Here is a 26,939-nt window from a genome sequence, read left to right on the forward strand (position 1 = left end):
GCATAAAATTAGGAGAATGCACTCTAGGAAGTCTCACTCTGGCCCTAATCATGCTTTTATGTATAAGGGTGAGACATCTAGCTCTAGGCAATCAACCCGTGCTAAATTGCCTAAAAGAAAAACTCCTATTGCATCAAATGATTCTAACATCTCATTTAAAACTTTTGATGCATCCTATGTTTTAACTAACAAATCCGGCAAGGTAGTTGCCAAATATGTTTGGGGCAAATACAAGTGATCAAAGACTTGTGTTTGGGTACCCAAAGTTCTTGTATCTAATGTCAAAGGACCCAAAACCGTTTGGGTACCTAAAATCAAAAACTAAATTTGTTTTGTAGGTTTATGCATCCGGGGGCTCAAGTTGGATCATCGATAGCGGGTGCACAAACCACATGACAGGGGAGAAGAAGATGTTCTCCTCCTACGTGAAAAACCAAGATCCCCAACAAGCTATCACATTCGGGGATGGAAATCAAGGTTTGGTCAAAGGATTGGGTAAAATTGCTATATCACCTGACCATTCTATTTCCAATGTTTTTCTTGTAGATTCTTTAGATTATAACTTGCTTTCAGTTTCACAGTTATGTAAAATGGGTTACAACTGTCTTTTTACGGATATAGGTGTTACTGTCTTTAGAAGAAGTGATGATTCAATAGCATTTAAGGGAGTGTTAGAGGGTCAGCTATACTTAGTAGATTTTGATAGAGCTGAACTCGACACTTGCTTAATTGCTAAGACTAACATGGGCTGGCTCTGGCATCGCCGACTAGCACATGTTGGAATGAAGAATCTTCACAAGCTTCTAAAGGGAGAACACATTTTGGGACTAACAAATGTTCATTTTGAGAAAGACAGGATTTGTAGCGCATGTCAGGCAGGGAAGCAAGTTGGTGTTCATCATCCACATAAGAACATCATGACGACCGACAGGCCACTCGAGCTCCTACACATAGACCTATTCGGCCTGATAGCTTACATAAGCATCGGCGGGAGTAAGTACTGTCTAGTTATTGTGGATGATTATTCTTGCTTCACTTGGGTATTCTTTTTACAGGAAAAATCTCATACCCAAGAGACCTTAAAGGGATTCTTGAGACAAGCTCAAAATGAGTTTGGCTTAAGGATCAAGAAAATTAGAAGCGACAACGGGACGAAGTTCAAGAACTCTCAAATTGAAGGCTTCCTTGAGGAGGAGGGCATCAAGCATGAGTTCTCCTCTCCCTACACACCACAACAAAATGGTGTAGTGGAGAGGAAGAATCAAACTCTATTGGACATGGCAAGGACCATGCTTGATGAATACAAGACATCGGATCGGTTTTGGGCCGAGGCGGTCAACACCGCCTGCTACGCCATCAACCGGTTGTATCTACACCGAATCCTCAAGAAGACATCATACGAACTCCTAACCGGTAAAAAGCCCAATGTTTCATATTTTAGAGTCTTTGGTAGCAAATGCTTTATTCTTGTTAAAAGAGGTAGAAAATCCAAATTTGCTCCTAAGGCTGTAGAAGGCTTTTTACTAGGATGTGATTCAAACACAAGGGCATATAGAGTCTTTAACAAGTCCTCTGGACTAGTTGAAGTTTCTTGTGACATTGTGTTTGATGAGACTAACGGCTCTCAAGTAGAGCAAGTTGATCTTGATGAGCTAGGTGATGAAGAGGCTCCGTGCGTCGCGCTAAGGAACATGTCCATTGGGGATGTGTGACCCAAGGAATCTGAAGAGCCTCCAAATGCACAAGATCAACCATCTTCTTCCATGCAAACATCTCCACCGACTCAAGATAAGGATGAGGATCAAGATGATGAAGAAGAAAATCAAGATAATGAGCCGCCTCAAGAGGAGAGCAATGATCAAGGGGGAGATGCCCATGATCAAGATAAGGAGGATGAACAAGTTCCAAGACCGCCACACCTAAGAGTCCACCAAGCAATTCAACGAGATCACCTCGTGAACACAATCCTCGGCGATATTCAAAAGGGGGTAACTACTCGATCTCGTGTTGCTCATTTTTGTGAACATTACTCTTTTGTTTCCTCTATTGAGCCACCCAGGGTAGAGGAAGCACTACAAGATTCGGATTGGGTGGTGGCGATGCAAGAGGAGCTCAACAACTTCACTAGGAATGAGGTATGGCATTTAGTTCCACGTCCTAACCAAAATGTTGTAGGAACCAAGTGGGTCTTCCGCAACAAGATGAGCATGGTGTGGTGACAAGGAACAAAGCCCGACTTGTGGCCAAGGGATATTCACAAGTCGAAGGTTTGGATTTCAGTGAAACCTATGCACCCGTAGCTAGGCTACAATCAATTCGCATTTTACTTGCCTTTGCTTCTTATCATGGATTTAAGCTTTACCAAATGGACGTGAAAAGTGCCTTCCTCAATGGAACAATCAAGGAAGAGGTCTATGTTGAGCAACCTCTTGGCTTTGAAGATAGTGAGTACCCTAACCATGTATATAAACTCTCTAAGGCGCTTTATGGGCTCAAGCAAGCCCCAAGAGCATGGTATGAATGCCTCGGTAAAACAAGTCGGGACCTTGTGCGGTTCCGGATACCTCGGTAAAAATACCGGTGTCATCCACGAGAGTTTGCATCTCTACCTTGCTCTTTACATTCCGCATTTATATTAAACATTTAAGTTTCAATCTTGTAGTCATACTTATTTAGTGTAGATTAAAACTTAGCCATTGCGGTAGAGATAGCAACACTTAGACAAAACCTAGTTTGCACATTCTTGTTTGACTATTTGCATAGGTTTTGCTCTAGGGTTTTCAGTGTGGCCTAGTTTAGTAAAAGTTTTAGAAGTCCTAATTCACCCCCCCTCTTAGGCGTCACCCGTTTCCTTCACTCCACCTCCTTCGTTTTTTGCTCCTTCCATTTTGTCTCCTGGACACATAGGATACTAACACGACTCCTGCTCGCTGCATCGACTAAGTCTCTTAGCTTACCTGTAAGGGATCCTACGTTTCAACTACCTACATGGATCCTAGTCGGCTCAACTAGGTTCCTTACTCCTCGCACCCGTTGATACAGATACGAAAACCATTACACATTTGTAACTACACCCAGACGCTGATGTAGCGCGCTACTACATCGAACTGTAGCTTGCTTCGTCATTCATCATGCCTTTAAAACTTTTAGCCAACCATATTGATGTTTCTCCAGGGGACACCTTGGCCTTCCCAAATGGCTTTAGAACAATCGCAAGCTCCTCAGCCAACTGTGTTCCAATAATTCTGCAGAAAGTTCTAAGAGCCCTTCGAGAGTTTCAGCTCGCTGCCTGAAGGATGTCAGTATGTCACATCTATAGATATGGCAATGGGTACCCACGACCCGATACCCAATGGGTATTCACTCCATTAGGGTATGTATGTGGACTAAATATTCTACCCGTGGGTCGGTTATTGGGCAAAAATCTTCACCCAATGGGTAAACGGGTATTAGGACATTCCGCCTTCACCCATACCCGTTAACCCGTGGGTATAAAATACCCAATATAAACTTAGCCCAAGCATGAACTTGGACTTTAGTCATCCATTTTTTTTACTATTTAACATCCTTTTAGACCATAATGTCATAGAAGGCTTAACGACAATTTAATGACCATGTAATGGAACATGTAATGTGCTATATGTAGTACTATTCTAGTGTTACTACTTTATCCAATTATCTTTAGTGTGTTGAATGGATGGTTAAATGATGCTAAAAAATTTTGTAATGATATTTATATGGATATACTTGACATTTGCATAGTATAATATTTTGATAGATGTTTAATTTTTGTGGGTACGGGTGACCCGATGGATGATCCATACCCACATAGGTATGGGTATGGGGGTAAATCCATATAAATCCATATGGGTGACCCGGTGGGGTTATTTTTATGTCGTGGGTATGGGTATGGGGTAGTAATACCCGGTGGGTATTTACCCATTGCCATCTCTACACATCTAGTATTTCCTTAGTCCTGTAAATACATGAAACCACGATACTTGGACTGGTTTTTTTAAAAAAATTTAAGTATATGCTCCACATCAAAAACATCAATGTCTACATTACGGTACTTCAAAACCAAAATAGCTTTTGCAGAGTTAAAAATAAATTCGGAAATGGCATTCTTCCAACCCTGTCGCCTTCATAACTTCTGCATCTACAGGAGAATTTCTCGGAACCTACCCAGACTGCTCAGTGGAAAGGCAGGAGCAGAGGATATATATGTATGTATATATGCATATGCACGTGAACATCGCGGCATGTAACCACAAACTATGATTTGTTTAACAACCTAAAGACCTAGCCTGTGATCTACAACAATGGCGAGTGCAGTGAGTCTAAGCAGAATTTGTTGTTATGTCATTCGACCACAAACAACAGATTCAAGATCAACCAGCCAAACAAATAGAGAATACCAGACGTCTGTGGATCATACATACCTAACCTTAGATGTTGCTCGGGACGGGTACATGAACACTCTGACCTTGCGCCCCTTCATTCAAATGAAAACAGCATCAGGACATGGGCATCAATTGGGAAGCAACGACACATTGCATAGCTTAGAGGGTTCGGCATTGAGCATAGACTCAGGCGGGAGGTTGGACTTGAACTTGGCGCGGACGACGCCCGAATTGTCGTGCCGTGCGGGCGGGTGACCTTGCCCTAGATGCACCTATAGATCTGAACGAGCGACATGTTCTCATACTGGTTTCCCTCGACTTGGACCTGCAGCAGCACAGCCGCCACCGCAACCACCGTAAGATGGTGCCCCAAATGTAGAGCCTAACGCGCTGTCCCGTGTGTCCCTTCACCATGGTGGCTACCAGCTTCCTTCCACCTACGAGAACGGTGGTGGCCCGACGGAATGGAGGTGGCGGCAAGGTGGGCACCAAAGCTGCAGCGGCGGGGACAAAAGACGGTCAGGCAGCGGCTCTCAATGCTCGGTTCTCCGGACGACGAAGCAGGTTTGGGCGAGGGATGCAGGACGCGGCGGAGGGCGGCAGCACCGAAGCGGACCGGGCTATGGTTTTTAGATCAGACGGACGACTGTGGATTTTTTTAACGAGTAACGACATTGATAGAGCGAGAATCTCACTAGGTTTTAATATAAGAGAAAGATATGTCATGTTCTCTATGTTCCCCACTAGTGTTTTTAAGGAAACATCAAAGACATGTATTATCCTTAAACTGATTTATGGGGTCTTCCTATTCAAGGTTTTATGATACGAGTTCACAAGAGATTATCACAAAATATAATGTATCAATTTCTCCTAATTTTGTCAATGGGTTCGATAGAGTTTTTAACAGAATATCAACATACTCCTCAGTTGTTAGAGGAGTCCTTTAGCAATGGATGAATATGCATCCTCTTGGAATCAGACAGCCCTTCCCTTCATCACATCCTTTCATATGTACTGTATATATATTCAATGCAGATCAATGCAAACAAGATCAGTTCTTCCATTCATTCCTTCTATTTACATTCACTTCAAACAGGAGTCATCAAAGGGCAACGGAAGAGCACCACGACGCGGGCGGTGGATGGTCCAGCACAGCTCGACCTCCGCTTGGCTTGACTCGAGGCCTTAAGCGACTGCTCAAGATGCAATGCAGGCGTTTACGCGACACAAAGCATCCCACGTTGATAAGTGGTTGACAATATGGAACTTTCATTCATCTCCAAGCAACTTGGGGAGGGAAAAGTGAAGTCCGAGTACAGGAGCGTATAAAATGTCACAAACAGGACATGGTGATTGAAGTAACTTGGTACTAGATTTTTGTAACATTGTGCAAGTTATAATTTCGCGGGGCAATACACAGCTGGGGTTTCTGTTAAATGATGAAGCACTGCCCAGAATGCAGATCACAACATATCACAATAAACACAGCCGAGTGTAGAATATGGTTAAGAGTAAAAAAACTTTAGGGCTTGTTTGGATACTCCTGTATTCACCTTAATCCATGTGTATTGAGGCAGATTGGAGTGTAAAATAGTTTAATTTACGCCTCAATCCACCTCAATATACATGGATTGAGATGAATACGATAATATCCAAACGAAGCGTTAGGGAGAAAGCTTCCAGAACTAACAGCCGACCTGAGTGTTCTAAGTTTCCTTGCAGCACTTAGCACTAGTGTCTAATGCAATCTGGCCCTCAAATATGTTAACTTACACCACATTCACTCTTGCATTGCCTCTACTCCCGCCTCGGCCTCTGCCTCCGCTGTCTCCACCTCTGCTTTCGGAGGGGCTGGCAAAACCTCCTTCACCATATCAAGAAACTCCTGGACTCGTTCATCTTCATCACATGCTTCTCCTCGTTCATCCCTGGAAAATCGTTTCCCACATTCTTCTATCATCTGTGGCAGAGGATTAATCAAATAGATCAATAACAAGGATGAAAATGAAGATTAAACAATTACGTAGATTTCTGCAGTTATCTGCAAACAAGTTTTAACAGAGAAAAGGTAACAACTAAAATTTGCGGATATGATATCATTTAGACCCCTAGTGACATGAAGCTATTGAAGGGTAGTCATTGTAGGTTAACAGTCAGTTGCTGGAAGTATAATCAATAACAATCATTACCTAATATTTAACATACATGAACTGCTTGTATCTGCCTATTATTACCTGGAAAATTCACGCTATCTACCTATCCGTGAGATATGTTCATGAATAGATATTAATATAGAAATCCAACTTATGGACAAGTCAAAGCTCATATAGAAATGAAACAAGTATAGTTGTCATACTCATTAAGCATGTTCTTTTATATCATTATATGTGGCCTAAAGAAAAGGAACTTAGAGCTTCGTTTCTAATCCTTAAAAGAGAAAAAAAAGGTTTCTGACCCTCATGTCTCATGAATTCTATCGGAGAGGGAATTCTCCGGCCGGGTGGCGGAGTGCACCCGCCCTAAATCCTAAGATGAGGAGGGGGCTTAAGCGTTTTGCCTGTTGGTAAATGAACGGTGAACTCAGGAACACGCAAGGGTTTAGAGTGGTTCGGGCCGCCGGAGCGTAATACCCTACTCCACTGTGTGACGTATTGAGCTTGAGAGCTTGTATGAACTTGTGAGCCTGAGCCGGGTCTAAGTCTAAGTTTTTTTTGGTCTCCCTCGTAACGTTGCATGCCTCCCCTTTTATAGCTCAAGGGGGGGCGCGTACAAGGGTACTGGGCCCCGACATGTGGGCCTAGGAATATAATGGATGTAATACTTGGAGTTGCTGGAGCAATCTTCTTGCACCCTGACATCCGCGATCTGCGTGGTATTGGCGTGCATGGGAAGCTTCCCTGGCAACGCATAAGTGATGATGGACACAGTGCACCTTGCAGCACGGGCGTACTGTTTGGCAATGGACTTGACAGGCACGCCGCCTGCAGGATGGCCTGGACGCCGCCTGCCAGCTGAGTGGACAGGTCACAATAAATGCTGAGGCGGCGCGTCCTCTCCAAAATAAATGCAGAGACCGCGCGGCCTATAAGCCTTACGTTAGGCTTCGCCCGCTGGCTTACTTCACGGGCAACAAGCCACGTGGCAGCATCGGGTCTCTGCCTGAGCGGGGAGCGCAAGCGCACATGATAAAGCCTGGACACGCGTCAGTACCGGACCCCTGCTTAGGCCAGGGTATCCCCTGTCCCGGGACCTCGTTATGGGTGGCCCGGACCTTACTCGGAGGGATCCGGACCCCATCCAAGGGACCCGGCACGCTTACTTGGGAGTCCCGGACCATATTCGGGGGTCCGGGCTGTGCGTATAGGGGTTCGGTGCTTCCTCGTGGAGGTCCGGTCCAACTGATTGCATCCTAGGATATATCATCTTTTCTGGCCACGTGGCGCCACTGGAGCCGTCCACGCGGTGGGGTCGGGTGCTGTTCACCGCGCGGCTAGAGATTGCCGCACGGGCACCGTGCCTTCGTACTGTAGTAAGGGGTACCCCTGATTCAGGGTACCGACAAATTCAAAAACATTATTTTCTAAAATATGGAAGATTAAAAGCACCTTAGTCCATTACTCCATTTGCCTCGATATTAAGAAGAAATAAGCATAGGCTCCTGAATTGGACAACCCAGTTGACACTAAACTTCAAACACTCTATATCTTTCAACAATAGATAAATACTTCCAGCAACTGACTGTTAACCTACAATGATTACCCTCGGTTAGCCTAGTGGTTAAAGAGGGCTTCCGAGTAGCATCTCCAAGTCCTATGTTCGATTCCCTCGAGGACGATTTTTTAGGCTTGGTTGTCAAAATCCCCTCGTTGTGCTCCATCGCTCTCGGGTTACGATGTTCTGTGTGCCACCTTCCGGTTGGGCCGTGTAGAGTGGACGGTTGACATCGGCCCGTTAGTGATGGGAGGCCAGGATTCGGGGATTTTCTCGGCTAGAACCATTGTTTCGGTCTCTCCTTAATATAATACCGGATTACCGGGAGGGCTGTCTTTCCCTCCCCGGCCGAGTTTTTTTTAATAGACAAATACTAACACCATAACTAGAATAGAAGGCACTTTCATGGCGGAGCAAAATTAACTAAAATAGTTTAGTTTGCATTAAACAAGAAATATATTAAAACTGGTAAAATGATCATTATTGGAAAAGATAAACATTACAGTACCGCATAGGCATCGGCAGCTGAGGATGGTCTCCAGTTGATGACATTTAACTTATCAGCCTCTGCAAGCCTGAAACCCTCACTTCTCTTCACAAATTCATAAATCGATTCCCTTGTCTGGTTGCAAGCAGGGGTTTTTAAGATATACTCATACACCTAAGTGAAACAATGGCATCTATTAGGTCATTTTAGGCTCAAAACAGCATCTAGAAAAAAGTCGAGACGATAAGGCATTGGGTAAAAGAGCAGCAGATCAGTGATCACCTTACACTCTGATACAGCAACAGCCCCCAAACATCCCATTGGGTCAATTTTGGCACCTCTTGACCGCAAGAAGTCAAGGACTTCGAAGTTTGTAAGGACACCTGCATTTGCTTTCTGTCTGCATAACAGCAATGGACATTGGTTACTCCAAGCTTTAAACCGCATGATGGCTGAGACCACCTTGCAGGACATCCAAGACCCACGCTCCAGTCTTCCACACATAGGTTCGGTCACACCATTGAATGACACATTTGGAACTCAAAACAGGCTGCTCCATTAACCGAACCCTTTATGAAAATTGAGAAATAAACTTGAAAAATCTACATGGTTGGCCTCACACTTGATCACCCATTTATGGTTAAAGTTCGAGAAAATTATCCAGCAAAACTGAAAAAGATCATTAATCAAGGACTCGCATCCAAGGCAGCCTGGTTGAACCCAGGCCAACAGCAACTTCTGAAGCACATGTCGGATCATTTTTTTTCAAAGAAATGCATGGTGCGAAATATGTACAGTGGTGCTCAGGAAAAAAAAGTATATGTACAGTAGACGATGCACAGGTTGGTGCGGCATACAAGTAACAAGGAACAACAAAAAGTTATAGGTTGGCGGTGAGACACGAGCACTCACATCTTCATTGCTGTAGCGGTCGAGCGACCAACATAAACTTGTTGGAAAAAAAACAGCACCCGCACCACGGCCCTGGATTGACCTTGTTCGCCGCAGAAGAACTAGGGGCAGACACAGTATTTAATTCAGTAGGCAAGAAAGACGCATAGATTGATAACTATCAGATGCAAGTACAGATAGCAAAATAGCTTAAGTTAGGGTTTGGGTGCTCAGTTTCGCACAACAGGAAGGGAAGAGAAGGGGTAGGCAAACCTAGTGGGTGATGGTCACTGTAAGGCCTCCTTTGGCAGCCCGGCTAGGAAAACCCTGGGGAGCCCGCACAGGGGAGGCAAATCCTTGTCAGGCAAATTCCCGGGGTGGACACCGACCGGTGGGGTTGCCCTGTCCTGCTGCCCTTTGGAGCCACGGGGGTGCCATGGGTCACCGTCAAGCGCAAGCTTAATTATCATCAAAACATAGTAAAAAGAAAGCATGTACGCAAGCAAAGTGCCTGCTTGCTCGCTTCAACTGACAACTGGCTGGCTGCTTCGGTATATATACAAGTATAAATACAAAAAAAATTATGAGGGATATACAGGCAGCAACACGGGCTCAGGGTCATCATCAAAACACAAGTACAATAGAAAATTAAAATCCAGCAAAATCAATCTGTTCTAGATCACTTCAAATACAGATACAAAATATTTTACGAGAGATATACATGAAGCCACACAAGCTCATGGTCATCGTCAAAACACAAATAGAATAGAAAAAAAATAAAAATCAGCAAAATCATTTCATTCCAGATCACTTCTATGGTACTGAACTCTACTCTATGCCAACTCGAGGTAATAAACCAGGAATTAAACCCTTTCAAAGAAATTAATCCAATCTCATGATCCAGACAATACTTCTCATCAAAGAAGTTGTAGTAGGAGAATCTCATAATAAAATGAATCTCATAACAAACTCATCAAAGATCATTTTTATTCTGAGATTTCTGGGCATCCTAACATGCATCTAGCTGATACATGCTGCAAAAACAAGCATTGGGAGATCTTAGGTCCAATCCACTGCGAGCTAGCTTAGATGACAGCCATGAGATGCCATCCATAAGTCACTATCCTGCTCAAATGCATGTCAAAAACTCTAAAAAAATGCATGCTGTCATTACTAAATACATGCACATAAGAAAAGTTGGCTCCTGCTCTATATGTCTTGGACCACAAGAACTCATCAAATAAGAAACTCTGAAATAAAAAATGCATGCGCATAAGAAAAGTTGGCTCCATACTCTATTGAATTAAACAATAGATAATTCTAAGAAATGATTTTGGAACAAAAAAATCATGTTGGCCTACTCTATTGAACCAAAAAATGCATCAATAGCTAAAAGCTACAGAAATGATTGGGAATAAACATCTCCAAAGCACATGTTTTTGTTCTCAGTTATATTGCACATGTCTTATACATTTTTATGAAATACATTATCAGAGAATTCTAAGAAAACATTGATATCATAATGGTATTGGAGATAAAGAATGGACTAACTCTGGTTGCTTAACCTCCAATTTGAACACAAGACTGAATCTTTGTCCAAGATCTCAAGTTCTAGAATTCCTATCAATGCAACTGTTAACACTATTTTTACTTAAACCTTTGTCCAAGATAAAAAAAAATGGGATGTATAATCGATAGTTCCTCAACAATAGAAAAAGGCTTGGCTTAACAATTGAAATAATGGGTTGTACTAGAGGGAAGGACTAACCTGGAGACCGCCAAGGTGAAACAATAATCAAGAAAGCTAGAGGTAAAACTAAATACAGTACCATTTCGGCAGATTTTTTTACTAATTAGAAAATTAGTAGTAGTTGAAAGAACTGCACAATTCAATTTGGGGCCATTTTGGATAGCTGTACGGGAAAACTGGGAATAAATAGCTTGTCTAAACCCAACTTGACTCTGACCATGATGCCATACTGAGTGTGGAACCAAAATAGTTATTACCTTCGATCTTTCGAAGAAGCTTCTTGACCTTGTGCTTGCACCCGAGCGAACAAGGCCCAAGAACAGTTCGTTCAGCCACAAGAGAGGGGAAAGAGAGAGGAAAACCTGATGAATCTTACCAAAAACGAAAAAAATTACTCACGAGAAGCAGTACGCAAGATGAAGAGACCACCGTGCGCGAGGAAGAGGAGGGGGCTCTAGTGCTCTGCGCGAGGAAGAGGAGGCTGTCGTGCGCAAGGTGAGGAGGCCGCCGTGCGCGAGGAAGAGGAGGTCGCCGCGCGCGAGCTGAGGAGGCCACCGTGCGTGAGGAAGAGGAGGGAGCTATGCTGCTCTGTGCGAGGAAGAGGAGGTCGCCGCACGCAAGGAAGAGGAGGGACCGAGCGACAGTGGGTGCGCGATTGCAAGGGAGAGGAGGTAGTGGACGGCGGCGAGTTCGAGAGGGAGGCGAGTAGGCGACGGCTTCACGAGAGTGGATACGGGGAAACCTTCCCGACCCTTTGAGGTCGAGAGATTTGATATTATGAAACACGACGGATGTGGCTTCAACGAAATAGAGGCTCAGACGAGGGTTTCTCCATTATAGAAAAGCTAGGTATAGCCAACACTCTAAAATAGACATACCAACTTCATTAACGGATTCAGAGCCGTATTAGTCTCGTTGAAACCGGGTTCCGTCCCCAGCGCCGTCGCCGTCAGTTCTCCTCCATCCCCGTCGCGTTCTCCTCGTCGGCCTGCTGCTCGGTCTCCGCCATCCCCGTCGCGTTCTCCTCGTCGGCCTGCTGCTCGGTCTCCGGCTGGTCGCGGGGGGTGCTGCCACGGTTGCTAACTGGACTCCATCTCCCTCTGTTGATGACTCCGGTGCTGGTGGCGCTCCATCTCCATCTGCTGGGCACTACGGGGTGCTGCCATGGTTGCGAACTGGACTCCATCTCCCTCCGTTGATGGCTCTGGTGGCGCTCCATCTCCATTTGCTGATTACTGCTCCGGTACTGCCATGGGTCCGTGCTGATTTCAGCAACCCTTCCATGGAGTTGCTGCTGCTTTGGTCGAGGCGATGACGACGAGGAGGCGAGCCTAAACTCCTTCAAGAACGATGAGCTCGATTGCGTCGCTCCAGCCTCTGTTGCCTTCTGCAGGAGCGCTGTCGCGGACATGTGTGGCGCCGGGGGCGGAGCGAAGGTGCCTGAGTTGCTTGCGCTTGCCTGAATCATGCTCCATATGTGGTCCCTGTCCGGCCGGTCGACGTCGCCGCCGTGGCCGTGCTCCATATGTGGTCCCTGACCACGAACAGCATGTAGTACCCCGGTGGCGCCAGCACCGCTGTCGCCGGCATCGTCACCGACGCGCTGAACGTGCCGGCTCGGCCGCGCACCGCCACATTCTTGGTCACGTCAAGGAACAGCAGCCGCTGGTTCATCGCGAACGAGTGCGTCGTGAAGGACGGCGCCACCATCGTCACCGACACGTCACCGAGGCAGCCGGCGCGGCCGCCGCGCCTTCTCCGCGCCAATGCCGGGACCAGGAACCGGATCACCATCGTCGCCCCGTAGCCCACGGTCGCCGGCGCGCCGGTGGGGGACGGGTCGAGGATCCTCGGTCGGAGCATGTCATTGGACGCGTCGAGGTACTCCGGCGAGAAGGCCTCCAGGCTGAGGTCGGAGGGGAACTGCACATTGCTGAAGTTGTAGTAGGTGTGCGGGTTGCTGCCGCCCACCAGCAGGCGGCCGTCGCGGAGGAGCACCGCCGAGGAGTGGTACAGCCGCGCGACGCCCGCCGCGTTCTGCTCCTCGAACCGGTCCCCCGGCGAGTGGTCCGGGCGGTAGACGACGGGCGCGTACGCCGGCGTCTTGGCGGACTCCCACCCGGCGGTGCCGTCCGCGGCGCCGTTGATGATGGCCACCTCCGCGTCGTTGGGCAGAAGGACCATGTCTCACATCACCCGCGGCGACGGGGAGGGTAAATGCGCACGGACGGGGATGGAGGAGACCTAGCGACGCACGGACGGCGTATGGTCGAAGGCAGCGACGCCCGGCTATGGAGAATGCGACGGAGATGGAGGAGAAGGGGACCAGGATGGAGGAGACCGAGAAGGAGACCTAGCGACGGAGAACGGACGACGACGAGGCTGGGGGACGGAACCAGGTTAATAGAGTTGTTAACCTGTTAATAGAGCTGTCATTTCCATTTTAGAGTGTTGGCTATGCCCAACTTTTTCATAACGGAGAAACCCTCGCCTGAGCCTCTATTTCGTCGAAGCCGCATCCGTCGTGTTTCATAATACCAAATTTCTCCAAAGGGTCGGGAAGGTTTCCCCGTATCCACTCTCGTGAAGCCGTCGCCTACTCGCCTCCCTCTCGAACTCGCCGCCGTCCACTGCCTCCTCTCCCTTGCAATCGCGCACCCACTGTCGCTCGGTCCCTCCTCTTCCTTGCGTGCGGCGACCTCCTCTTCCTCGCACAGAGCAGCATAGCTCCCTCCTCTTCCTCACGCACGGTGGCCTCCTCAGCTCGCGCGCAGCGACCTCCTCTTCCTCGCGCACGACGGCCTCCTCACCTTGCGCACGACAGCCTCCTCTTCCTCGCGCAGAGCACTAGAGCCCCCTCCTCTTCCTCGCGCACGGTGGTCTCTTCATCTTGCGTACTGCTTCTCGTGAGTAATTTTTTTCGTTTTTGGTAAGATTCATCAGGTTTTCCTCTCTCTTTCCCCTCTCTTGTGGCTGAACGAACTGTTCTTGGGCCTTGTTCGCTCGGGTGCAAGCACAAGGTCAAGAAGCTTCTTCGAAAGATCGAAGGTAATAACTATTTTGGTTCCACACTCAGTATGGCATCATGGTCAGAGTCAAGTTGGGTTTAGACAAGCTATTTATTCCCAGTTTTCCCGTACAGCTATCCAAAATGGCCCCAAATTGAATTGTGCAGTTCTTTCAACTACTACTAATTTTCTAATTAGTAAAAAAATCTGCCGAAATGGTACTGTATTTAGTTTTACCTCTAGCTTTCTTGATTATTGTTTCACCTTGGCGGTCTCCAGGTTAGTCCTTCCCTCTAGTACAACCCATTATTTCAATTGTTAAGCCAAGCCTTTTTCTATTGTTGAGGAACTATCGATTATACATCCCATTTTTTTTTATCTTGGACAAAGGTTTAAGTAAAAATAGTGTTAACAGTTGCATTGATAGGAATTCTAGAACTTGAGATCTTGGACAAAGATTCAGTCTTGTGTTCAAATTGGAGGTTAAGCAACCAGAGTTAGTCCATTCTTTATCTCCAATACCATTATGATATCAATGTTTTCTTAGAATTCTCTGATTATGTATTTCATAAAAATGTATAAGACATGTGCAATATAACTGAGAACAAAAACATGTGCTTTGGAGATGTTTATTCCCAATCATTTCTGTAGCTTTTAGCTATTGATGCATTTTTTGGTTCAATAGAGTAGGCCAACATGATTTTTTTGTTCCAAAATCATTTCTTAGAATTATCTATTGTTTAATTCAATAGAGTATGGAGCCAACTTTTCTTATGCGCATGCATTTTTTATTTCAGAGTTTCTTATTTGATGAGTTCTTGTGGTCCAAGACATATAGAGCAGGAGCCAACTTTTCTTATGTGCATGTATTTAGTAATGACAGCATGCATTTTTTTAGAGTTTTTGACATGCATTTGAGCAGGATAGTGACTTATGGATGGCATCTCATGGCTGTCATCTAAGCTAGCTCGTAGTGGATTGGACCTAAGATCTCCCAATGCTTGTTTTTGCAGCATGTATCAGCTAGATGCATGTTAGGATGCCCAGAAATCTCAGAATAAAAATGATCTTTGATGAGTTTGTTATGAGATTCATTTTATTATGAGATTCTCCTACTACAACTTCTTTGATGAGAAGTATTGCCTGGATCATGAGATTGGATTAATTTCTTTGAAAGGGTTTAATTCTTGGTTTATTACCTCGAGTTGGCATAGAGTAGAGTTCAGTACCATAGAAGTGATCTGGAATGAAATGATTTTGCTGATTTTTATTTTTTTTCTATTCTATTTGTGTTTTGACGATGACCATGAGCTTGTGTGGCTTCATGTATATCTCTCGTAAAATATTTTGTATCTGTATTTGAAGTGATCTAGAACAGATTGATTTTGCTGGATTTTAATTTTCTATTGTACTTGTGTTTTGATGATGACCCTGAGCCCGTGTTGCTGCCTGTATATCCCTCATAATTTTTTTTGTATTTATACTTGTATATATACCGAAGCAGCCAGCCAGTTGTCAGTTGAAGCGAGCAAGCAGGCACTTTGCTTGCGTACATGCTTTCTTTTTACTATGTTTTGATGATAATTAAGCTTGCGCTTGACGGTGACCCATGGCACCCCCGTGGCTCCAAAGGGCAGCAGGACAGGGCAACCCCACCGGTCGGTGTCCACCCCGGGAATTTGCCTGGCAAGGATTTGCCTCCCCTGTGCGGGCTCCCCCAGGGTTTTCCTAGCCGGGCTGCCAACTTTGCCAGGGAAAGGTTTTTTGTTTCCCTGGCTTTCCCTGGCATAGAAATCCGCGGGAGGATCCTGAGTATCCAAACTTTGGCACCCTAGGATCCCGGGAGGATCCTGGCAATTTCCCTGGCATAGAAATCCGCGGGCCCAATCACACCCAGGGAAAGGTTTTTTGTTTCTTTGGTGACTATGCACCCGGTCTGATCCGCGGGGCATCCGGTGGGGTGCACAGCGTTTCCATCCCCGGTGTCACAAGGTCGGAAAGGGTTTCCCTGTCTCCGCTTGTCCCTCTCGAAGCCGTCGCCGCCCATTGCTCAGTTTGCGCACGACAGCCTCATCTTCCTCGCGCACACCACCGGAGCCCCCTCCTCTTCCTCGCGCACGGCGGCTTCCTCTCCCTCTCTAAGCCGCCGCCGCCCACCGTCTCAGTTCGCGGACGATTCATCTTCCTCGCGTAGACCACCGGAACCCCCTCCTCTTCCTCGCGCAGAGCACCGGATCCCCCTCTTCCTCGCGCAGAGCACGACACATAGGAGATCTGCAAAGCCTCATCAAGATGGCAGGAGATCTACAAAGTTCAAATCAGTGTGAGTGGATCTCCTTCACCGTGGTGTCAAAAAGTTGAAATCGACTATGAAATTCGTTCTTGCTTTGCTGATTCATTAGGTTTTCCTCTCTCTCTCTCCCATGGCGTCAAAAAAGTTCATTTGTTTGCTTGTTTCTTGCAGAACCATCTGCTGTGTAACAGGTGCAAGCATAAGTTTTTTCAGAAGATCAAAGGTGCCTCTCTCTCTCTTGTGCACACAGCCCCAACACGCTGGACACATTGGATACTCAGTGTTATATATATTCTTGGAGTTTTGATATTCATTTGTTCAAGTATGCTTCTGGAGTTTTGATTGGTTCATGCTATACTCTTGCAATTTACAAAATGGATGTGGAGTTTTACAAACTGAATTATCTGCAGATGTATAAATAAAGATAACATTAGAAACCAAAATTCTAGATTAGTTCTAATACCTGTATTAGCTTTAGTAATGCTGTATAAAGTACTAGTACCTGTCAAGTTAGAAAGACCACTAATCACAAAACCAAGAAAACAAATGGATTTTTTCTACTAACGCTCGTGGCTGGGTAGTTTAGTTTGGTCCTCCTGTGATCATGATGCCTCATAATCCTCTCGCAGTATGGGGAGCATTTTTCTGACCCTTTATTTCTTCCTTCAACCAACCCTTTATTTTGTTGTATAAATTACTAGCACCTTTATGCAGTCTACTTGGTGTGGAAGTTTCTAGTCTTATTCAGAAAAATCACATTTATCACAACTTTATTATATGGGAGGTCTGTTCGAACCCAAAAATGATCGTGCGGACGGTCCGGCCCGGAGGCCGGACGGTCCGCGGTCCGGACCGTCCGCGGTGGTGGCGCGGACGGTCCGCGCGTGCGCAGAGTCAGTTAGGGTTCCTAGTTTCTCGCGGGATTTGTTACCTAAAACCGCGGGATTAACTCGAAAATCAGTTGGAAGCGGATCCAGACCTCCCCCTTTATATAGATGAAGGGCTACGGCCGATTAAAACCCCCAACAATCGAACAAATCAAGTCTATTACTCGTTTTTACCTCATGCATTAGGAGTAGTTCTAGTCTAGTTCTAGTTTAGCCCTAGTTTAGTATTTTCAATCCCCAAATTCTCCGCCTCTCCTCGACTCTACGTCGATTAGAGGAGTCTAGATCGGCCTGCCCGAGCCTAGACAACTCCTAGGATCTCTCCTCCCCGACGGGGTCCCTCCCGGGAGCGAGATCCAGGCGCCGTCGGCGATCTACCGCCGCCCCTGCGCACGCGCGGACCGTCCGGCCCTAGGGCGCGGACCGTCCGGCCCTAGGGCGCGGACCGTCCGGCCGTCAGGCAGGGAATTCTTGCTCCTGCACCAGGTCGCGGACCGTCCGGCCCTGTGCCGCGGACCGTCCGCGTCTGACCAGAGAGCACCGCTGCCTCGCACCAGGCCGCGGACCGTCCGGCCCCTGCGCGCGGACCGTCCGCCCCTGTGCAGAGGGCACCGCCGCCGGTTCTTCTTGAGTGATTGGCGCTCCGAAAAAGCGTCAACATACTTTTTGGCGACTCCGTTGGGGACTAGGTGTCTAGATCTGCTAAAAATCGGCCCATAAATGGCCGGTTCTAAGGATCACACCAAGATCTCCACTACCAACATCATCAAGCCGGCCATGGAGGCGCTCCCGGCGGAGGACCAAAGGCCCTTTGAAGACCTCGTAATGCACGATGAGAAGGAGGTGATGCGGCAATGGAACGAACAACGCGACAAGGAAGAGGCGGAACTGCTGCATAAACTCTCCGAACGGCGCAAGGAGGCGGCGGACAAGTACTTGTCACACTTCACGGTGGATCGCCACCAGAAGATCGTCCGTCAAGGGGAGATCGATATGGAATCTCTCCTACCTCCACTGCAGGGTCCCGCTGTAAGTACTCCAGATCTATCTCTTACGACTTTCATGGATCAACGAGGAGATCAGTTAAAGCGATATGTAGATGAATCTATTAAAATGCATTTACGTGCATACGAGAAATCAGCTGCTCCTAATTTTCCATCGCGAGAGTCTAATACAGTGCCACCCACGTCAAACACATCGGCTATAAACGGGTCACCTTTGACCCAGCCATCATATGGTATGCCGATGCACACTTTCGTGTCACCATCACAGCCGCAACCACTAGGCACGCGGCAGGTACTGGACGCGACCGGACCGTCCGAGCATCATCTCAGACAGTCCGGTTATACCGCGGACCGTCCGGCGTATTTTGTCGGACCGTCCGACCAGATGCAGGCCCGCACACAAAACACTCAGGTCGCACCGTACATGGCCGGAACATCAGGATACAATCCTGAACACTTCGGCCCCATCACGGACCGTCCGGTGCATCACGCCGGACCGTCTGGATATGTTGCGGACCGTCCGCCATCTTATGCCGGACCGTCCGAATATGGCATGAACCGGCCGACGTATTACGCTGGACCATCCGACTCTACACGGGTCCATGCGCAGACTGCCCAAGTCACGCCATATATGGCCGATCCATCCGGGTACAGCCCTGGACCATTCGGCCCGATCGCGGACCGTCCAGTTCTTTACGACAGACGGTCTGGGTACGAGACTACCCACGTAGCACCATATATGGCTGGACAATCTGGATATACCTTCAGACCATTTGGCCAGGTCGCGGACCATTCGGCCTCTTACGCCGGACCGTCCGGATATGCATACGCAGAGCCGAGAGCTGCGCAATACGCACAGTTCCCACATTCATCGCAGCAACATTATGGTGCCCCACCAGCAACACATTATAATCATGCCATACCACCTCATGGACATAGGGCTGAATACTATTCGGCCACAAGAGAGCCTGAGGGGTATAGGGCAGGAGCTGGTGACATTAATAGGACACCTAACACACACCTCAAAAATACCTGGGAGGAAAGCCGACAGAGTAATGTCAGGCAACCTGAAATCTCCACCCACAAACTCAATGGATGGTCGCCAGACATGGCAGAGAGGGTCAGAGACGAGGTAGCCGAGATGTTCAGGGACAAACTCGGTGTTAGTGTGTCAGGTACAGGGCAATCGTATCGGAAGCCTTATAGCCACCGATTCGACACCGTGCCATACCCACAGGGAACTAGAATACCAGACTTCTCTAAGTTTTCTGGTGAAAGTGGGAAAAGCACACACGAACATATAAGCCAATTCATAGCACACTTGGGAGAATTGGCTGATGGGGAAGCCTACCGCGTTCGTTTATTCTCGTTGTCCCTTACTGATACTGCATTTGCATGGTACGCTGCTTTGCCACCAAATTCTATTAACTCTTGGGAAGAATTAGAGCAGAAATTTCATGAGCACTTCTTCTCAGGAGAACATGAGTTAGAATTGGCTGACTTAGCTTCAGTCCGACAGGGGCCTGAAGAATCGGTTAATGACTATATCCGGAGATTCCGGGACACTAGAAACCGATGCTTTCAGATTCATGTCGCGGAAAAACAACTAACAGGGCTAGCTTTCAATGGGTTGCGACCCTACTTAAAAGAAAAATTAGATGGCACTCAATTCTTTTCGCTAGTGCACTTGCACCAGCGGGCTATGACATGTGAAAGCCGAAGTAAGGAAACATCAAAATCGGCTAGCCATAAGATGCATCTAGTGGGATACGATAACTCGGACGATGAATCCACGGATGTATACACCGCCGAACTGGTTTGGCCAGGGCAGGCTAAACCTTCACCATGTTCTGCTTTACAGTCGATTCGAAAGAATCGACAAGAAGAAGTTAAGTTTACGTTTAATGTTGCCAAATGCGATAAAATATTTGACGAGTTACTGAAAAACGGCAACATTAAATTAACTCATACTATTCCTCCTCCTGATGAATTAAAGAGGCGTGCTTATTGTAAGTGGCATAATTCCTTTTCTCATGCCACCAATGATTGTAATGTTTTTCGTCGACAGATACAATCGGCCATAAATGAGGGTCGATTGGCTTTTCAGGAGATGCAAGTAGACACACAACCCTTTCCTGTTAATACAATAGAACTCACATGCAAAAGGGTCTTGGTTCGGCCCAAAATGGCCGATAAAGGCAAAGGCAAGGGTATCGTCATTGGCGATCCCCGCATGTCAGATATATCACAAAAGGAGATTGCTCGAAAGGCTTCGGACGAGAAGGCTAAAAAGTCCGAAGACACTGGGGGGCAGGCACAGTTAATGAACCAAACACATCAGCCTAGCCCGAACATCGTAGATGGTCCGGCACCTACGTGCGGACGATCCGGTGCTCAGACAAACGGTCTGGCTAACTCAGCCGGACAGTTCCCCTATGACCAAAGGCGTCAACCTCTACATAAAGCAAGAAAAAAGACGCAAGGTCAAAGCACATATAATCGGCTGATCAAAGCCAATCCTACTTTTGATCAGTTGCTCTCCAAAAATGCTAGCAAAAAGACTGTTCCACGTGATCGGTCAACAAAGAAACCCTGGCCACCTGCTAAAACAAAACGGTTAAACAAAACGGCCCAAAAGGTGACACAACAAGCATCGCCTATTCATTCTATGAGACCAGGGTACTTTCCACCTATTTACTCATCGTCGGTATATTATCCTGTTCAAACATGGAATGGCACGATGATGAATCCATGGTACATGTATAATCCCTTCGTCTATCCAGACTGGGGGGCACCTCCATTCTATTCCTTTTGATCCATTGATCAAATGGTCATGGCCGAGAAAGATACAATCCGAAACGGCCTTTATATTGGTGCTTTATTGAATAATCTCCATATCGAAAAGCCGGTGACTTACATCAGGTTTAGTTCATATGCTTTTGGTTCGTCAACCTTCACCAAAAGGCAGGGGGGCATATGTTCGAACCCAAAAATGACCGTGCGGACGGTCCGGCCCGGAGGCCGGACGGTCCGCGGTCCGGACCGTCCGCGGTGGTGGCGCGGACGGTCCGCGCGTGCGCAGAGTCAGTTAGGGTTCCTAGTTTCTCGCGGGATTTGTTACCTAAAACCGCGGGATTAACTCGGAAATCAGTTGGAAGCGGATCCAGACCTCCCCCTTTATATAGATGAAGGGCTACGGCCGATTAAAACCCCCAACAATCGAACAAATCAAGTCTATTACTCGTTTTTACCTCATGCATTAGGAGTAGTTCTAGTCTAGTTCTAGTTTAGCCCTAGTTTAGTATTTTCAATCCCCAAATTCTCCGCCTCTCCTCGACTCTACGTTGATTAGAGGAGTCTAGATCGGCCTGCCCGAGCCTAGACAACTCCTAGGATCTCTCCTCCCCGACGGGGTCCCTCCCGGGAGCGAGATCCAGGAGCCGTCGGCGATCTACCGCCGCCCCTGCGCACGCGCGGACCGTCCGGCCCTAGGGCGCGGACCGTCCGGCCGTCAGGCAGGGAATTCTTGCTCCTGCACCAGGTCGCGGACCGTCCGGCCCTGTGCCGCGGACCGTCCGCGTCTGACCAGAGAGCACCGCTGCCTCGCACCAGGCCGCGGACCGTCCGGCCCCTGCGCGCGGACCGTCCGCCCCTGTGCAGAGGGCACCGCCGCCGGTTCTTCTTGAGTGATTGGCGCTCCGAAAAAGCGTCAACAAGGTCCTAAATGCTTGTGTGGTTGGGCTTCAATAGTTCTAGTTCAATTTGTCGTCATCGCTTGGGAACCTCTTTACCTGCTACCTGCTTAATTCATTAACATAGGAGAGATGGCACATTTCTAATGAGCTATTTCTGTGTCAGAATTATTTGAGTGGCACGAATCAAAAAATCCTACCAGGTCCATGACAAAAAGTTGTTTCTGCATACAGATTTTAAGGGTTGTGTTTTATTGAATCTGTTTGATTTTATTGATTTTTAATATTTATATTTTATTTGTGATTTGATGATGATCACATCCATGGCTCCAAAAGGGCAGCAGGGCAGCTAATCCATGGCAGTTGATCCGTGGCTCCAAAGAGCACCAAGGTAGGGTAGCCCTGCCGGACAATGCTCCCCAGGGAATATGCATGGCAGGAATTTTCCTAGGCGGGTGCTAGCTCGCCTGGCCGCCTGGGGTTCGCTGGCCCCGGTCCCCAAAGGAGGCCCTATGCTTCTGACATCATCCCGTCGCCTGGAGTTTGATTGTCCCATTCAAAAGCATCAGCAAATTTGTTCTTGAGCACATCATAGTCTTCCCAGGTAACTTCATCAGCGAAATGCGACCAAACCACCTTCACTTGGACCACTGGATGGCTGCCCGGGCGCACCAATCTCCTTTCCAGTATATTCACAGGTCTCACATCAGCAGCAGAGAGGTCCGCTATCTGAGACAAGTCTGAGTACACAGGGGTAGAAGAAGGAGTAAAAGCATTGAGTTGCGAAACATGAAACACTGAGTGGATCTGGGATGATGGTGGAAGTTCCAATTTGTAAGCCACCAGTCCAATCTTCTGAAGAATCTTGAAAGGACCAAAAATATTTCAGAGCCAGTTTAGGACATGGCCTGCTGACAACTGTAGTCTGCACATATGGCTGTAGCTTCACCAACACAAACTCACCTACTTGAAATTCCCTTTTAGTCATGTGTTTGTCAGCCTGCAGTTTCATCCTATTTTGAGCTGAGGCCAATTTTTGCTTGAGCAATTCAGAATAGGACTGCCTTTCAGTAACCCAGTCATTAACCGACTGTTCCCCATCACCAGCAACAACAGGTGCAGCAGAAAACACAGGCTCATATCCATATAAAGCCTTAAAAAGTGAACATCCCAAAGATGAGTGGTAAGAAGAGCTGTACAAAAACTCAGCCAAAGGAAGCCATTTCTTCTACAGATTGGGTGAATCAGATATTGCACACCTCAAATACATCTTTAAACACTGATTGACTGTCTCACTCTGACCATCAGACTGAGGGTGATAAACTGTGGTGAGAGCCAGTTTAGTGTTGAGTGAGGAAAATAGAGCCTTCCAAAAATAGCTAGTGAAAACTTTGTCTCTGTCAGAAACCAGTGATCTGGGTGTGCCATGCAGTTTAACCACATTATCCAAAAACACTTGGGCCACCTTTGCTGCAGAGGAAGGATGTTTGAGGGAAAAAATGAGCATATTTAGAAAATCTGTCCACCACCACTAGAATAGTGTCAACCCCTTCTGATTTGGGCAGTCCTTCAATAAAACCCATTGTGAGATCTTGCCAGGCACCTTTAGGTATAGGTAAAGGCTGAATAATACCTGGTGGATGAACCCTCTCCACTTTAGCTTGCTGACATACTGCACACTGCTTAATAAAGCACACCACATCAGCCTTCAAACCCTTCCACCAGAATAGCCTTCTCACTCTGTGGTATGTGGCCTGGCCTCCTGAATGACCCCCACAACACTGTTATGTAGGGCATCTATAATTTTTGTTCTCAGAGCAGAGTTGCTTGCCACCCAAACCTGATCACCCTTCCTGATCACTCTCTGCTGCAAGGAGAAACCCTTTTCATCTGGACTATGCACTGCTAACTGAGCCAATAGCACTTGTGCTTCTTCATCTGTAACATAAGAATTAATCATCTCTTGAATCCACATAGGCTTCACTTCAACAACTGACAGCAAAGCCATTAGGTGTCCCACTCTGGATAAAGCATCTGCAGCCTGGTTTTGTTTACCCTTCTTATACTCAATTCTGAACTGCAAACCCATCATCTTTGCCATGGCCTTTGCAGTTCTGAATGAAGCACTTGGTTCTCTAGAAAACTCAATGCCTTGTAGTCAGTCCTGATTATAAACTCAGCCCTCTGCATATATGTCCTCCACTTGTCCGCTGTCATCAACAGAACCAAGAATTCCTTGTCATAAATTGACAGTCCCCTGTTCTTCACACTCAATGCTTTGCTTAAGTAAGCAATAGGTCTATTCTTTTGCATCAGAACAGCCCCAATGCCATCTTCACAAGCATCTGTCTCTACTACAAAGCTCTCATCAAAATTAGGTAAAGCCAACACTGGAGTGGACATCATAACCTTCAACTCCTGAAATGCATTCTCAGCTTGGTCTGTCCACTGAAATCCCTTATGCTGCAACAGATTGGTCAAAGGCTTTGCAATAATGCCATACCCTTTAACAAACCTTCTATAATACCCAGTCAGACCAAGAAATCCCCTCAACTCAGAAATAGAAGTAGGAGATGGCCACTTCTCCATGGCAATAGTCTTGGATGGATTAGTAGCTACACCATTTTGAGAGATCACATGCCCCAGATAAAGTTGGATTATTATTGTCTAGGTACACCTTGCGCCCCTGCCAAAAAAATTCCTAGGCTGCCACCTAATGACCAACATACAAGAGAAACAGATTTGCCATATTGAAGATACAAAAATATATTGTATGTTTGTCACATTTCAACTTTAAAACCTTTTTTTGTTGCTTTTGTTCACTGTTCTCCTGAATTCCTTATCTATGCTGGCCACTTCTTGCATGTAATGTTTATAGACTGGAGTAACCAAGTGTTGTACCTTATTCTTATTATTGCACAGGTTGCTCTTCTATGGAGACTTCCAAAGAACAGGCTTCCAAGGACTATGCTGATTTCGAGAAAAAAGTTAAGAGGACGATATATATTGACCACCTTTCTCCTCAAGTAAAGGAATCGGCCATCAAAGCTGCTCTTGCACAATGTGCAAATGTTGTCCATGTGGAGTTTATCGTCAATTACACGATCCCATATAAAGATATTGCTTCTGCTGCATTGGTGGAATTGGATGATGATGTGCAGGCTAAGGCTGCTGTAGAATTGATGAATGATTTCCCGTTCATAATTGGGGGAATGCCAAGGCCTGTAAAAGCTATCCATGCCAAGGCTGAGATGTTTCGTGATCGCCCTCCTTGCCCTGGCCTTCGAAAAGGTTTCTGCTGGGTAAAACAAGGAGATAAGGACTATGAAGCGATGCAGAAATTGAAAAACCTTGCAAAGAGGCAGGAATCTGAGAACATGGCCCTCATACAGGTAAATGTTTAGTTGTTATGCGACTGGTCCGGGAGAACTGTCTTTGTGCGTACCCTTTGTCAGTGTATGGTTGACGATGTGTTGTTTGCTCTTTTGTGTTGTATTTCCCTCCATCCTGGATTATAAGACGTGTTTTCTAGATACATTGCTTTTACTGTGTAACTAGACATAGGGTGTACATATAGCTAAGTGCATAGCAAAAGCTATGTATCTATAAAAGACAAAACAGCTTATAATTTGGAATGTAGGGAGTACATCCGGTTAGCATAAAAATGTTGGTTTTACTGTCTGCTATGCTGTTTCATGGCTAGACGTTTTTCATGCTGTTATCATAAGAGACAGGCTGTTTCATGCTGTTTCATGGCTAGACGTGTATCTATAAAAGACGTGTTTTCTAGGGCATTTTGTTGAAAGTGTGCAAAATTCATATTGGATAGCCAAGTGCATTTATCATAGTTTAGATTTACCAATACTGGAGGCCTGTCTCTTATGATAACTGTACACACTTGTGTCTGGCCAAGTACTGCATTTGTGCTTAAGCTATATTATCGATTGTTATGGGGGTGTTCATGTTGTTACTTTGATGTTTCACTGAGAATGTTATATCATACATGGCAATGCTTATCTGGAGCTGTTTTTATTATTTTTCTGCCCAGAAAATCTTGAAAGATGAGAAGGAACTGGCGACTCGGCAGCAGGAGGTGCTTGATGGAAACTGCAAGAAGTACGACATGCTGGAAACTCTAGTGCAGAAGGGAGACATCACTAACCTTGCTCAACAATACGGAGTGAACTTGAACGACTGATGAGTCATTCGTGTCTTTTCCCCCCTTCCCCTTGGAGCGATGGCGGAACTGGTGTGATGATGATGGAATAGGATAGCATGCCATAGTTTTGGTCCGGTAGCTGGACCCTCCCTCTGGTGTAAAGACTATCCCAACCATGGTTATTAAAACGGTAAAACGTTAAAACGTTATGAACCAACTTTTCAACGTTTAAACGTTTAAACGAACGTTGAAACGTCTTTTCAGACTTGACATAAAATTTCAAATATAGAATAAGTTCATACATAAGTTGAGTTCACAAACCAAATAGCATCCACGCCTTGATCATCACCATCGTTTCCACTACTGCTCGACAGATACTGAAGGATTACATTGATGGTAAAATCCCACACTTTGAGCTCCCTCCTGGCGTGACAGGCCCTGAGGTGGACTTTGAACAAATCGCTGGATCAGAAAGTCCAACTACTTCAGCAGCTAATGAATCAGTTATTGATGATCTCGATGAAGAGGATGATGATGCAGTTGATCCTGCTGAATCAGACATGAGAGATGTCCTAGATGACCTTGAATCTTTTGACTTGGGTAATGGAGGGTCTGATGCCCCAACTTTTACTGCTCGCACAACCCCGACACACA

The 26,939-nt window shown here is 46.5% G+C and overlaps 2 protein-coding genes across 2 annotated transcripts; one reads left to right on the forward strand and one right to left on the reverse strand.

The window, feature by feature from the left end:
• Positions 1–5,840: 5,840 nt before the first annotated feature.
• LOC109939175 (uncharacterized) lies at positions 5,841–9,610 on the reverse strand. Its single transcript, XM_020548226.3, has 4 exons — positions 9,514–9,610; positions 8,884–9,001; positions 8,623–8,775; positions 5,841–6,363 (listed from the first exon to the last, which is right to left on the reverse strand). The coding sequence occupies exons 1-4, from the start codon at positions 9,519–9,521 to the stop codon at positions 6,184–6,186; spliced, it is 459 nt and encodes a 152-aa protein (XP_020403815.1). The 5' UTR covers positions 9,522–9,610; the 3' UTR covers positions 5,841–6,183.
• A 6,606-nt stretch (positions 9,611–16,216) lies between these two features.
• Positions 16,217–26,450, forward strand: LOC103646173 (RNA-binding region RNP-1). Its single transcript, NM_001367108.1, has 4 exons — positions 16,217–16,573; positions 16,715–16,766; positions 25,049–25,518; positions 26,175–26,450. Exons 3-4 carry the CDS (start codon positions 25,060–25,062, stop codon positions 26,322–26,324), a joined length of 609 nt encoding a protein of 202 aa, NP_001354037.1. The 5' UTR covers positions 16,217–16,573; positions 16,715–16,766; positions 25,049–25,059; the 3' UTR covers positions 26,325–26,450.
• Positions 26,451–26,939: the final 489 nt, after the last annotated feature.

The sequence above is a fragment of the Zea mays genome, chromosome 2 (genome assembly GCF_902167145.1).
Source record: "Zea mays cultivar B73 chromosome 2, Zm-B73-REFERENCE-NAM-5.0, whole genome shotgun sequence".
NCBI lineage: Eukaryota > Viridiplantae > Streptophyta > Magnoliopsida > Poales > Poaceae > Zea > Zea mays.

Excerpts from the sequence above, each read along its gene's own strand:
- LOC103646173 (NM_001367108.1), top strand. The coding sequence starts at position 25,060 with ATGGAGACTTCCAAAGAACAGGCTTCCAAGGACTATGCTGATTTCGAG. Across the intron at positions 25,519-26,174 it reads AGAACATGGCCCTCATACAG|AAAATCTTGAAAGATGAGAA; the intron begins GTAAATGTTTAG and ends TTTTCTGCCCAG.
- LOC109939175 (XM_020548226.3), bottom strand. Across the intron at positions 8,776-8,883 it reads TTGCTGTATCAGAGTGTAAG|GTGTATGAGTATATCTTAAA; the intron begins GTGATCACTGAT and ends TGTTTCACTTAG. Across the intron at positions 6,364-8,622 it reads CAGCTGCCGATGCCTATGCG|ATGATAGAAGAATGTGGGAA; the intron begins GTACTGTAATGT and ends CCTCTGCCACAG.